At 47.6% G+C, this 13,798-nt stretch overlaps 1 protein-coding gene across 2 annotated transcripts in view; it reads right to left on the bottom strand.

Annotated features, from left to right (window-relative positions):
- The window catches only part of SIGLEC1 (sialic acid binding Ig like lectin 1), a 55,347-nt gene that overhangs the window by 19,430 nt on the left and 22,119 nt on the right, over positions 1-13,798 (bottom strand). For both annotated transcript variants that reach the window (XM_083186383.1, XM_083186337.1), the window contains 5 exons: positions 10,175-10,429; positions 9,056-9,355; positions 3,335-3,592; positions 2,515-2,811; positions 1,430-1,687 (listed from right to left, as the gene is read on the bottom strand). In XM_083186383.1, coding sequence (XP_083042509.1) covers positions 1,430-1,687; positions 2,515-2,811; positions 3,335-3,592; positions 9,056-9,355; positions 10,175-10,429 — 1,368 coding nt within the window. The remainder of the gene's footprint in view (positions 1-1,429; positions 1,688-2,514; positions 2,812-3,334; positions 3,593-9,055; positions 9,356-10,174; positions 10,430-13,798) is intronic.

The following is a 13,798-nucleotide window of genomic DNA, read 5'->3' as shown; positions in this document are numbered from 1 at the left end:
TGCAAGTAAGTTAGAACAGTGTAATTGTGGACAGTGAGTAGGGTTATTACCACCCGTCAGTGAGACAATGAGCAGCAAGAGACAAACGCTAATAAGCAAAAGGAAGCAATGGGATATAAATTGAGGGCAATTGCTTTGGGGTCTATTGATTAGCTCCTAAGTGTAATTTATCAAACTCAGCCTTTAACATGGCAGTTAGGAGTGGATCGGATGCTACATCGCTCTCTCTGGGTGGGATGTACTAAACAGAAAATGCGCTATAAACCCCTTTATCTGGCTCTTACCCCCCCACCGTGCGCCTCCGCACACTACCCACGCCACCCCCCGCACCTGTGTCCGGGCAGCCTCCTGCTGTGCTACCCAGACCAGTGACCTCCTCCCTCCCTAGCACCAGGACATCCCCCTTCCGGGTCCAGGGAGGAGGCGGAGCCTGGCAGTCCCTGCAGCCGTCTGAGCTGGAGGCTGCCGGGCACAGCAGGACAGAGGGAGACTCGGTGACCCGCTCACCCCCGCCAGCTGCTTCGCAAAGGGCAGCTCTTATCGCAGTACAGTACAGTACATATGCGATTAGTATCAATGCTAATTGTGGCGGATGCAATGCTTGGTACATCCCGCACTCTATGCCGTCACTCTCCAAGGCTTAGTAAACAGACCTAATAATTACTTTTTGGATATGGTAAAGAAGGATGGATGCTGGTGAGTTCTCATCACTTCGCAAGCCTGGCTGTCATCCTACATTTACATACGACAAGGGGCATCGCCAATGACCCAATCATTATTGGTGTAGGGCCTAATTCAGACCCATTCGCAGGGCTGCGAATTTGCAGCTCTGATGATTATCGAACGCCCGGGCATGAGTGTGGTACAAACACAGTCAGCAATGCCTAGCCACCTCTGGCCGTTCACAAGAAGGCTGACAGCCATTTGTGGGAGACAAACCAGTATTTTTCTGGGAAAACGCAGACATCAGCAGCGGGCTCCATCTTCCCGTGTCCATCGTCGTACGGTGCCTCGCGACGGGAAGCAACACTGGTGGGGCAACGTGCCTGATCAGGTCTGAATCATAGTGTGTACACACTAGACGATATTAACGATATTATTATCCAGCATATCATTAAAAAAATAAATAAATCTATAGGTGCAGAGAAGGACGTAATATATGAAGTATACAGAAGGCCCTGATTCTGTGGTACTGCACATTATTACTGGTGACATGGGGCAGCTCCATAGGTGGCGCTGTAGCACAGTCCCAAATTCAAATAGTCTCACCAACAGTCACCGTAAACATCACCGGCAGTTGGTGTGGCCGCACTATTTGAATTCTGGACAGCACTGCCGATCCTCCCCCCCTCTGGAGCCACCACTGGGACTATTTCTTTACAGATTCATACGCTCATTAGGAGGAAACGGTACAATAGATCATACTCACAGGTGACACTAAGATGGACTGCGGCAGAGCTCGCGGCACTCTCGTTGTTCCACGCTTTGCAGTAATAAGGTCCAGACTCTGAGCTGGTAACTTGCGGAAGCTCTAAGAGGGTTTCGTGTCCTTCCATGTACAAGACACTGTTCCTATACCAGCTGTACGTGTAGTTTCTGGTGTTGTACACGCTGTTTAAGGAGCAGGTCAGGGTAACGTTGACTCCTTCCCGTACCTCAGCGGATGGAGACACAATAACTTTTGGAGCTATTTCGCAAAGAGAGGAGAAATATACAGATGTTATGGAGCTTTTCTCGGTCTTATCAGGGATCGCACAGTATGGAACTACCCACCTGCTCATGAAAATAAAGGGGACGATTCAGCAGGACACTCGCTGCCTGACTGTCAGGCAGGGAAAGTTCCGGGGTGAAACCCAGGGGCCAAATGTAATAGGGTGAGAGTTTCAGAAATTGAGAGATTTTGGGAGAGTTTTCATGGGAACATGGGAAAACTCTCCCAAAATCTCTCACTTTCAGAAAACTCTCACCCTATTACATTTGGACCCAGGTGTTCCATGGGCGTGCCCACAAAATCAGGGCCCCAGGGAACGCAGGCCATGTAATAGTCATACTGGAAGTAGGGATGGCCATCTTTGCTTTTTCATCAATGGTTGCCATCGATGGGAAAAAGTGCAACTGGCCATCGATAGTGTATTACTATTCAATGGATGACCATTAATGTTTTTACATATTGATGGCCATCCAATTTTTTGTTTTGATTGACCTGTGGGCCAATCAAAATACAGGGGTGGGGCTTTGCAGATGTTGGGGCGGAGCTATGCTCCGCGTCCCTGTCCCTTGGGGAAAAAGCAAAAACAAAACTATTCGTTTAATCTTGACATCGATGGTGGGAAACCATCTTGTTCTAACCATCGATGGCAAAACTATTCGACATCGGCCATAAATCATTGATGATTTCTAATCTTCAATGGTCGATGACCACCCCTAACTGGAAGTAGCTATATTCCACGTAAGCCACGGCTTGATGTGCTGCAGACCGGACTGATACCATGCTGGGAGTTGGTCTTTTCTTACCTGCTGCCGTGAGCTGTAACGAGTCAGTGCTGCTTCCATATGTATTGTTAGCGAAGCAGGTGTACATCCCCTCGTCCTCTATCACCGGATCCTGGATTTCCAGCTGTAAGGAGTTAGCAGAGGAGGACACTGTATATCTCTTGTTGGGAAGAGCTAGCGTACTTGAGGCCACCATTGTCTCTTTCCTATACAGGGCCAGCTGCGAGGGCGGCTCACTGTCCACTGTACATAATATCACTGCTATAAACATTCCCTGACTGGGCAGGAGTAATGTCAGCGAGAGGTCACTCGGCGGATCTGGAAGAAGAATACAGATTAGTTTAATGCATCGAAATGAAGATAAAGATCCTCACTTATATGGACTGATAATAAAATTACAATGGTTTGCAACCGCCAATGCTCCTAAGCTGGATTCGAACACACAGCGACTATTCAGCTAAATGTTGTACCGAAATACAGTACAGGCTCCAGCAGCCAATCAGCAGTAGCTTCAACAGACTTCATTCACAACTTGATGCATGGGCAGTGCAGTTTAGGAAAAGCGACATCTGGTGGACAGAAGATTCCATGTTGACACAACACACACACAAAATATATTCCAATATGAAAATAAGTAACATTGTCCTCTATACGTGTGGTTCTTGGGGTACCTACGCAGACTGCAATGCATGTATATAATTATATAGCTATAGGAGTAATATAACAGATCTATATACGTCACACCACTGCCTGAGCCCTGGAAGCCCAGTCTCTGGATTGTGGTTTCCCTGTGAGGCCATTTCCTACATTTATGCCAGTGAATAGCAGAAATGAAACTCACACAGCACATGCACGGTCACCGGCGGGGAGATCCTGCTGCCCCGGCTGTTCTTGGTTTGGCAGTAGTAGGAGCCAGTGTCCTGCTTAGCCAATCTGTGGAAGACCAGCTCCTTCCCTTCCAGCTCCTCCTTCAGCCACCTGCCGTTCTTATACCAGGTGTAAGTGGTGCCACCCTGAGAGCTCTGTGCTGCCAGACAGGTCAGCGTCACCTCTTGTCCCTCTTCTACCTCAGAAGACGGCGTCACCACCACCCTGGCCGCTGGGAGAATACATCAAGGAAGCTTTAGGTGAATAGTGAATTGAGGTTTACTATAAGCAAGACTCGATTTACAAGGGACACTGACGTTTACAAGGAGCATGTTACAAAAACATCTGATAATATCACTAGTGTCAAATGTGACCCTATGGGTCATGGGTTCCATTCCCACCATGGCCCTAACTGTGCGGAGTTTGTATATTCTCCCTGTGCTTGCGGTTTCCTCCCACAAAAATATACTGGTAGGTTAATTATTTTTCAACAAAAACTTACCCTAGAATGAATGTGTGTGCGTGTACATGTGGTATGGATTAAACGATTGTAAGCTCCTATGGGGCAGGGACTGATGTGCACGTTCAGATATTCTGTATAAAGTGCTGCGCATTATGGCCTTTATTCAGATCTGATTGCAGTACAAATTTGTTTGGAAAATGGGCAATTAATGTGCACTGCAGGTGGGGCAGATGTAGCATGTACAGAGAGTTGGATTTGTGTGAGTTATTTCAGGGTTGCCAACCCTCCCGGAATGGCCAGGAGGATCCCGAAAATCGGGTCCCCCTCCCGGCCCCCCGGAAAGGTGGGCCACCCTCACGGATTCCAGCAGACCCCCTTCCGCCCTTAACGTACCTGGTCGCACAAGCTTTAAATTGACGCGATTCGCGGCTTTTCGGCGGAAGGGGGCGGGGCTAAATATGCGAATCATGCATATTTAGCCCCGCCCCCTCACAGGAGACCCACATATTGCGGGATTCGCATTACTGGGGGTAGGGACTGATGATGTCTCCATTAGGCCCCGCCCCCAGAAGTGATGCTGACAGTCTCCTCTCAGGGCTTCTCCCGGAGAGGAGACTGTAAAAGTCGGCAACCCTGGGTTGCCTACCCTCCCGGAATGGTCGGGAGGGTCCCAGAAATCGGGTCCCCCTCCCGGCCCCCTGGAAAAGGGGGCAACCCTCTCGCATAAACCCCAATCTCCCGCGATCCGCCCCTCGGCGGGGGAGTCCGTGGGTAAAATTACGCGATCGCATCATTTTAACCCCCCCCGCAGTGCAATGACTGAAATACTGGCAATGCACGGCGGGGGCGTGGCTAAAATGACACGATCACTGTAGGCACGCCCCCAACAGGAAAGCCCATCTGTGGCTCCATCCCCAATCCACCTCTTTTTAACTCCCGGCGATGGCCCCGCCCCCCTGCATAACAAGCTGGCTGCCCTCTCCCGGAAGGCAGCCAGCAAAAGTCGGCAAGTATGTCTTACTAATGCCTGGTACAGACCAGGGCGATCCTGCTCGTGAGCGGGTCGTCACAGGAACGTACAACCCGCTCACGAGCTGACGGAGCTGCTGACCCGCCACCGACCGGCACAGAAAAAGCCCATAATCGCGACCCGCACCAACTACAATGGTCGTTTCTGAGATCCTACCTGCTGCAGGTAGGATCTCAGAAAAGACCTAACGACCCGCGGGGCCGGGCATCGGATCGGGATCGCATCAAAAGGGCAGCGAAATGGCCCAAAGCACGGCCGATTTACATACAATCAGTCGAGATTGTATCTAAATTGTCTTGTTTTGGGCCATATCGTCCTGGTGTGTACCCCACATAACTGCTTTGGGGCTCATCTGCATTTGGGTATAAGCAGGGCTATTTTTGTGCAGGCTCCAGCAGGAACTGTGGCCCTTATTCTAGTTCACTCTTTCTGACAAAATATTTGTTAGATGGACAAAACCATTTGCACTGCAGGTGAGGCAGGTGTAAAACCCCACCCAAATCTAATTATCTCTGCAGTAACACCTGCCTCACCTGCAGTGCACATGGTTTTGTCCATCTAACAAATATTTTGTCAGAAAGAGTGAACTAGAATAAGGGCCACAGTTCCTGCTAGTGCCTGCACAAAAATAGCCCTGGGTATAAGTTATTTTAAAATATACAGTACCTCTCAGAAGTTGCAGTACAATGCCACACACTAGACACGCCCTTTGGGTGGACCATGACATGCCCCCTCATTGGGGCGCTGTGCAAAATTCTACTACCAACTATAATATCCCTGAAACTAGTTTTAAAAGTAGGCAAGTATGAGTTATTTTGTTTTTGTGCAGTGTAAATACTGGCTGCATTATTTTTACACTGCAATTTAGATTTCATTTTCAACACACCCCACCCAAATCTAACTCTCTCTGCACATGATAAATCTGCCCCACCTGCAGGTGCACATGGTTTTGCCCATTTTCCAACCAAATTTGTACTGCAATCAGATCTGAATAAGGGCCCATGTGTGCGCTATATAAGTAACTGATAATAATAGCGGCTTTCATACCTTGGATAAGTGGCAGACACTGAGGGGCAGCCATATTAAGCCCGGTGAAGTGATATAGTAGAAGGGGATAATGCAGCAGCCTTCCCAGCGGATCGCATATGATTGATTTGCATACGATTTGCGTGCTATTTGCATACGATTCGATATGCGGTGAGATTTAGCACATCCCCATTATCCACATCAGCCCGAAGCGTGGCAAGCATACGCGGTACGCGTCCTCGGGTTCTGTTCATACCCCACTATTCATGTTGGTATGGAGTTGATTTTATAAAGTGTGGCGAGCCCGAAGCGTGGCGAGCGGACGCAGATAACGAGCCCGAAGCGTGGCGAGCGGACGCGGAAAACGAGCCTGAAGCACAGCAAGCCCCGCGAGGGAACATAGATTACTTGACGTGTATTCCGCGTCCCCTTGCCACGCTTCAGGCTCATTTTCCGTGTCTGCTCGCCACGCTTCGGGCTCTGTGGCTCGCTGCGCTCGCCACACTTTGTAAGGTCAACTCCCTGCCGACGTGGATAGTGGGGGTATGAACACGTCGAGAGGACACGTACTGAGTCCGCTCGCCACACTTCGGGCTGACGTGAATAGTGGGGGTGTGCTAAATCACATCGCAGATTGAATCGTATGCAAATATCGAATGCAAATATCGCATGCAATTTGCATACGGTTTGCATACGATTTGCCTGCGATCCGCTGGGAAGTGGCGCCTTGAAACTACACAAGTACCCAATCATTACCTACATTATGTGTGTGCCTGATGGGTATGACCTATGTATGTGCCTGAGGGGTATGACCTATGTATGTGCCTGATGAGTATGACCTATGTATGTGCCTGGGGGGTATGACCTATGTATGTGGCTGAGGGGTATGACCTATGTATGTGCCTGAGGAGTATGACCTATGTATGTGCCTGAGGGGTATGACCTATGTATGTGCCTGGTGGGTATGACCTATGTATGTGCCTGAGGGTTATGACCTATGTATGTGCCTGATGGGTATGACCTATATATGTGCCTGATGGGTATGACATATGTATGTGCCTGATGGGTATGACCTATGTATGTGCCTGAGGGTTATGACCTATGTATGTGCCTGAGGGTTATGACCTATGTATGTGCCTGATGGGTATGACCTATGTATGTGCCTGATGGGTATGACCTATGTATGTGCCTGATGGGTATGACCTATGTATGTGCCTGATGGGTATGACCTATGTATGTGCCTGAGGGGTATGACCTATGTATGTGTCTGATGGGTATGACCTATGTATGTGGCTGATGGGTATGACCTATGTATGTGCCTGAGGGGTATGACCTATGTATGTGCCTGATGGGTATGACCTATGTATGTGCCTGATGGGTATGACCTATGTATGTGCCTGATGGGTATGACCTATGTATGTGCCTGAGGGGTATGACCTATGTATGTGCCTGATGGGTATGACCTATGTATATGGCTGAGGGGTATGACCTATGTATGTGCCTGAGGGGTATGACCTATGTATGTGCATGAGGGGTATGACCTATGTATGTGCCTGATGGGTATGACCTATGTATGTGCCTGAGGGGTATGACCTATGTATGTGCCTGATGAGTATGACCTATGTATGTGCCTGAGGGGTATGACCTATGTATGTGGCTGAGGGGTATGACCTATGTATGTGCCTGAGGAGTATGACCTATGTATGTGCCTGAGGGGTATGACCTATGTATGTGCCTGGTGGGTATGACCTATGTATGTGCCTGAGGGTTATGACCTATGTATGTGCCTGATGGGTATGACCTATATATGTGCCTGATGGGTATGACATATGTATGTGCCTGATGGGTATGACCTATGTATGTGCCTGAGGGTTATGACCTATGTATGTGCCTGATGGGTATGACCTATGTATGTGCCTGATGGGTATGACCTATGTATGTGCCTGAGGGGTATGACCTATGTATGTGCCTGATGGGTATGACCTATGTATGTGCCTGATGGGTATGACCTATGTATGTGCCTGAGGGGTATGACCTATGTATGTGTCTGATGGGTATGACCTATGTATGTGGCTGATGGGTATGACCTATGTATGTGCCTGAGGGGTATGACCTATGTATGTGCCTGATGGGTATGACCTATGTATGTGCCTGATGGGTATGACCTATGTATGTGCCTGATGGGTATGACCTATGTATGCGCCTGATGGGTATGACCTATGTTTGTGCCTGATGGGTATGACCTATGTATGTGCCTGATGGGTATGACCTATGTATGTGCCTGAGGGGTATGACCTATGTATGTGCCTGAGGGGTATGACCTATGTATGTGCCTGATGGGTATGACCTATGTATATGGCTGAGGGGTATGACCTATGTATGTGCCTGAGGGGTATGACCTATGTATGTGCATGAGGGGTATGACCTATGTATGTGCCTGATGGGTATGACCTATGTATGTATGTATGTATGTGCCTGAGGGGTATGACCTATGTATGTGCCTGAGGGGTATGACCTATGTATGTGCCTGAGGGGTATGACCTATGTATGTGCCTGAGAGGTATGACCTATGTATGTGCCTAAGGGGTATGACCTATGTAAGTGCCTGATGGGTATGACCTATGTATGTGCCTGATGGGTATGACCTATGTATGTGTCTGATGGGTATGACCTATGTATGTGGCTGATGGGTATGACCTATGTATGTGCCTGAGGGGTATGACCTATGTATGTGCCTGATGGGTATGACCTATGTATGTGTCTGATGGGTATGACCTATGTATGTGCCTGATGGGTATGACCTATGTATATGGCTGAGGGGTATGACCTATGTATGTGCCTGAGGGGTATGACCTATGTATGTGTCTGATGGGTATGACCTATGTATGTGCCTGATGGGTATGACCTATGTATGTGCCTGATGGGTATGACCTATGTATGTGCCTGATGGGTATGACCTATGTATGTGCCTGATGGGTATGACCTATGTATGTGCCAGATGGGTATGACCTACAGCATGTATGTGCCTGATGGGTATGACCTACAGCATGTATGTGCCTGATGGGTATGACCTACAGCATGTATGTGCCTGATGGGTATTACCTACAGCATGTATGTGCCTGATGGGTATGACCTCTCAGGCACACCAGCGCTGCACCTAGGTAATTGTTACTAACTTTGTACAGTAAACTGAAGGCTCGATGTAGAGTTTCCAATAGAATTCTTAGCAATGCAGCTGTAGGTCCCTTCATCGGACATGTCCACGCTCTGGATCTCCAGCTTTAGGGAATCTCGCGTGGAGATGACCTGGATCCTCTGAGTGGGCGCTCCATGTGAGGTGGTGCTTGCTATAAGATTTCCATCCTTGTACAGTGTGAGTTCTGAGAACGGGTTGCTGTCCACGATGCAGTGAATGATGGCCAAGTTCCCCTGCTGAGTCTCCAGGAACGAGGTAAGTGTTGGTGTTCTTGGGCGGTCTACAGGGTTGGAAATACATTCAGTTACACAGCATGGCCAACATCAGAGGTACTCAGCTCCAGTCGTCATTTACTGTACCTCAATCAGCTCATTATACATATTTGTTTGGGTATGGATTATTGGGTAGACAGCAATTAGGTCAACACCACTAGGTCGACAGGCATGAAGGTCGATATGACTGAAGGTCGACATGACTGATGGTCAACGTGTCGACCTTCAGTCATGTCGACCTAGTAGTGCCGACCTAATGCTTGTAGACCTAGTGACCGTATCCCATTTGTTTAACTTATTAGCACCTCACTGTGGGGGAGATGTACTAAGCCTTGAAGAGGGATGAAGTATAGAGATATAAAGTACCAGCCAATCAGCTGCTAACTGCCATGTTATAGGCTGTGTTTGAAATCTGACAGTTAGAGCTGATTGGATGGTGGTTCATGATGATGCAAGGACTCCATCTGGGATAATGACAGGGTTTAATGAGTAATGTAACTTGCAAGAGCCATAAAATGGGCAAACTTGTAGGATTACTTTCCACAGTAGAAGTAATTGACAAAAGAAGTGGATCCGGCTGGAGCGTAGAATGAACCCCAGGAGACCACAGACAGTAAATGGGCTCCTTAGGATCACTGTGGACAACAGACTGCACTTGGCTCTTGTGGTCTACTAAGATCCAAAGCTGGCAATCAACTTCCAAAAACAAGTCCTATTCAATACTGACGGTGGCTCTGACTTTTGCAGAATTTTGTTCTATATAGACCCATATGCTACCTCATTCTTTATATCCCATTTCCCGTAATGGTAAGTTAGAATAAACATACACACAATGTTTAAGATGACAGGTGGGGAGGTGTCGCTGCCTTTGTCATTCTGCACCTTGCAGTAATAGAAGCCGGCATCATGGGTCGTAGCTTCCTGGAAGAACAGAGATCTCACAGACCCTTCCTTGATCCAGACACTGTTCTTGTACCAGCTATAGTGAACCTCATCAGGTGTGGCCCCAGGGACCTCACAAGTCAGGGTCACAGACTCCCCTTCTCTGATATCCCGGGAGGGACTGACCACCGTTTTAGCAGCTGTGAAAACAAGAATAAACTCTCTGTTACGGGACAGTGTACAAAGACATATTTATGTGTAATAAGCAGAACAGATGGACAGAGCTTTTTGTTGGCATAGAGGTCAAACCATTGGAGTATAGAGAAGTACCGTTATTTCCTTTCTGCCGTTCTCTACCTTCGAGCTTAGTTCACAGAAGGATTAGTTGTTCTTAATAGGGTCCAACACAACACTTTATACCCGTTTGAAAAATGACAATTAGGGGCCTATTGGCTGTTGCGTTATCACCTTCGACTTTATCAATCTTTGAAGATTGGTGCATATAAACTGTATGATACGAAGAACCGCCATATGTGCACCACCAAAAGGTTCCCCTTTACCGTTGTTGGTCTAATGCAACTAAAGAATAGTTTGAAGTAGCTAAACAATGGTGGGTCCTCTCAACTTTTTAACCAAGAAAGTATCTATCATCTTTTCAAATGCAGGACACCAATCACTGGTGGATCTACAATGGGTTCAGGCTGTGCGATAAATACTGGCCCCTGGGTGCAATGCACAGCATCAATCCACAACAGAGAGCATGTTCCACTATGCATTGGTTCCAGTGATATCTTTGGAAATAAGGCTTCGGCACCATTTTTTAAAAAGTAATCCCTAGAAAGACAGTGAAGGCATCATGTCTATGAAGATTGCCAGCACCAGTTATTTTTGCAGAGGTGTCTGCAGATCCCCACGCACACAGGCTCCCTGCAGTTATAAACCGCCCTTATTCAAACACTCTAATGATATGCATACGATAAGCAAGGTTCAAGTTTATGATGATTACTGTACATCTCCCCTTTATTGGTGAAGATAATTCCACCCAGGGCCAGATAAAGTCTTCGGGGGGCCTGGGGTCACTTTAGACAAGGGGCCCCCTCCCAAACTGCAAAGGATAAATTAACACTGTCAAAACACAGAGTAAAGGCAGTATAAATTTGCTCAATGGGTAACTGCGGGGGGGGGGGGGGGGGAAATAATATAAACATATATATATATATATAGAAAAAAATAACAGTGCGCAAAAACTTATGAGAAAAAAAAAGCCAGTGTCCAAATCTGAACAATAGTACCACAGGAGTGTATCCTCCACACAGTCTCTTTCAAATGCACTCAGGTGTATATAGCCCGGCAGCTTAAGCTCTTCCTCTCATGGAGGTAATCCTGAATCCACAGGTGTGTTTTGTCTACAAAAGAAACGATAAGAGCAAGCGCACTATAGTGCATGAATCAATTTTAAACAATTTATTGAAGGGTACACAGAAGATAAAACAGGTAGCGGGGGTCACGTACCACAACAAGCGGCACTAGTCGCCGCAGTAGAATCGCATAAACTGCTTTTCCCAGCAGTGGTTTGTAGGAGAGGTTACACTCAATTGTGGCATCCACAGCAGCAGCGGTTGCAGTCTCACACCCCACAGGTTCAAAGTTCTTGGTCAGAAGGCCTAGCATCTTCTCTGACCAAGAACTTTGAACCTGTGGGGTGTGAGACTGCAACCGCTGCTGCTGTGGATGCCACAATTGAGTGTAACCTCTCCTACAAACCACTGCTGGGAAAAGCAGTTTATGCGATTCTACTGCGGCGACTAGTGCCGCTTGTTGTGGTACGTGACCCCCGCTACCTGTTTTATCTTCTGTGTACCCTTCAATAAATTGTTTAAAATTGATTCATGCACTATAGTGCGCTTGCTCTTATCGTTTCTTTTGTAGACATATATATATATATATATATATAATACCACATGAAAAGCCTGTGGTTGTCCCTCTGTACTTTACTCTGTAGGAGCCCTGACAGGCTCAACGCTGCCTCTAATTAAAAACCCTCCCATGACAAAGCCACCGCTGCTGCTGTCCCCCATGGGCCTGAGAAGCATTTGTTGAGCTCCACCAAGCAGAGCTTGCTGCTGTGGGGGAATGGCCAGCAACTTTGAGAGCTGCTGGCCATGCCCCAGCCCCTCTGCCTGCGAGAATAGACTCCCAACTGTCCCCCCTTCACCGCGGCACACTGCCAGCCCTGGGCGGGATGCTGCCGGCTCAGGGCAGGGTGCTGCTGGCCCCAGCGAGGACATGGGAATGTCCCCAAAAAACTGGACATTTCCGCTAAAATTGGGACAGTTGGAAGGCATGGTAAAGGTAAAGGGGGAACAATAAAATCAAATACAGAGGGGGAAATTTACTAAGATGGGAGTTCTATTTCAGATGGGATGTTGCTATTGGCAACCAATCAAATTCTGTATGCATTATTATCTTCAAAAAGGTGCTAAATAAATAAGTAGATTCTGATTGGTTGCCCATAGCAACAGCACATGTGAAGTAGAATACACATCTTAGTAAATTTCCCCCATTAGTTGCTGGCAGAATATTACACTTGCTTGATCCCCTGTATGTGTTATTATGTATCAATTAGAAATTGCAAATCCCCCCTCTGTAATTGCTACAATGAGATAGAGATGGATAGAGTTATATAAGCGACCCCCAAAGTTTCATTTCTCTCTGTTAATGTATAAATGTATAAATGTATTATTTCATCATGAAGGAATGGGACTTTCTAAGCAGCAGTTCCACTTCCCCATTTCTCAGTGTGAACCCTACACATGGAATAGTCTCACACAGGAAGCAAATGTTGCCACTTGTCTATACAGTATGGGATGAATTCCATCATTAACTTAGCGTATAAGAAACAAGCTGCCATTATTGTCCATGTTTCACTTAGGGCGGTATTCAATGCGCCCAGCGAGGAGGTTTTTATGTCCAGAATCGCCGAAAACAAGCCAACCTCGCCATGTAACCCCCTCACCGGCTGCTCGCCCTATTCTATGTTCCGTGGGATCCTCACCATCGGGAGGACAGAGATAATCCCTCCGAACGGCGAGGTTCCGCGCCGTCAGCGAGTCTATTGCATATAGCGGTGACCCTCGCCATTTTGATGGCCGCACTCAACATTTCCACCTCGCTGGAAAAACCCAGTATGGGCACCGCTCGCCATAGGCATTGAATACACCCCACCGTGGTAAATTGGCTAAAATGTCTTAAACAGAATAGTGGTGGAGTTTGGGCCTTATTCTGTTTCATACGCTCCCCCCCCGCATGTTTGTCTTCCTTATGTGCATGCGCTGTCCCGTTCTCACCTATCAGTGTGGGTCAGGGGCGTGGTGTGGCGGAGAAAAGGAACGTCCAGCATTTCATGGGTTTTCCCATGAAAACGCTGGGCGCTCCAATGAAAACTAGCGAGCCACTGTGCAAGTGACGGGTGGCGTTGAATCCACATGCAGCACTGCAAATTTCAAAGCATTCCGTGTGGACCAAAATAAGGTCCTTGTCCCACATTTTGTAGAATGCATTTGAGAGAT

Source organism: Crinia signifera, chromosome 1 (genome assembly GCF_055691185.1).
Source record: "Crinia signifera chromosome 1, ASM5569118v1, whole genome shotgun sequence".
Taxonomy (NCBI): Eukaryota; Metazoa; Chordata; class Amphibia; order Anura; family Myobatrachidae; genus Crinia; species Crinia signifera.
Note: the sequence above shows the minus strand (reverse complement) of the source record. Positions and strands in the feature narration are given on the sequence as shown.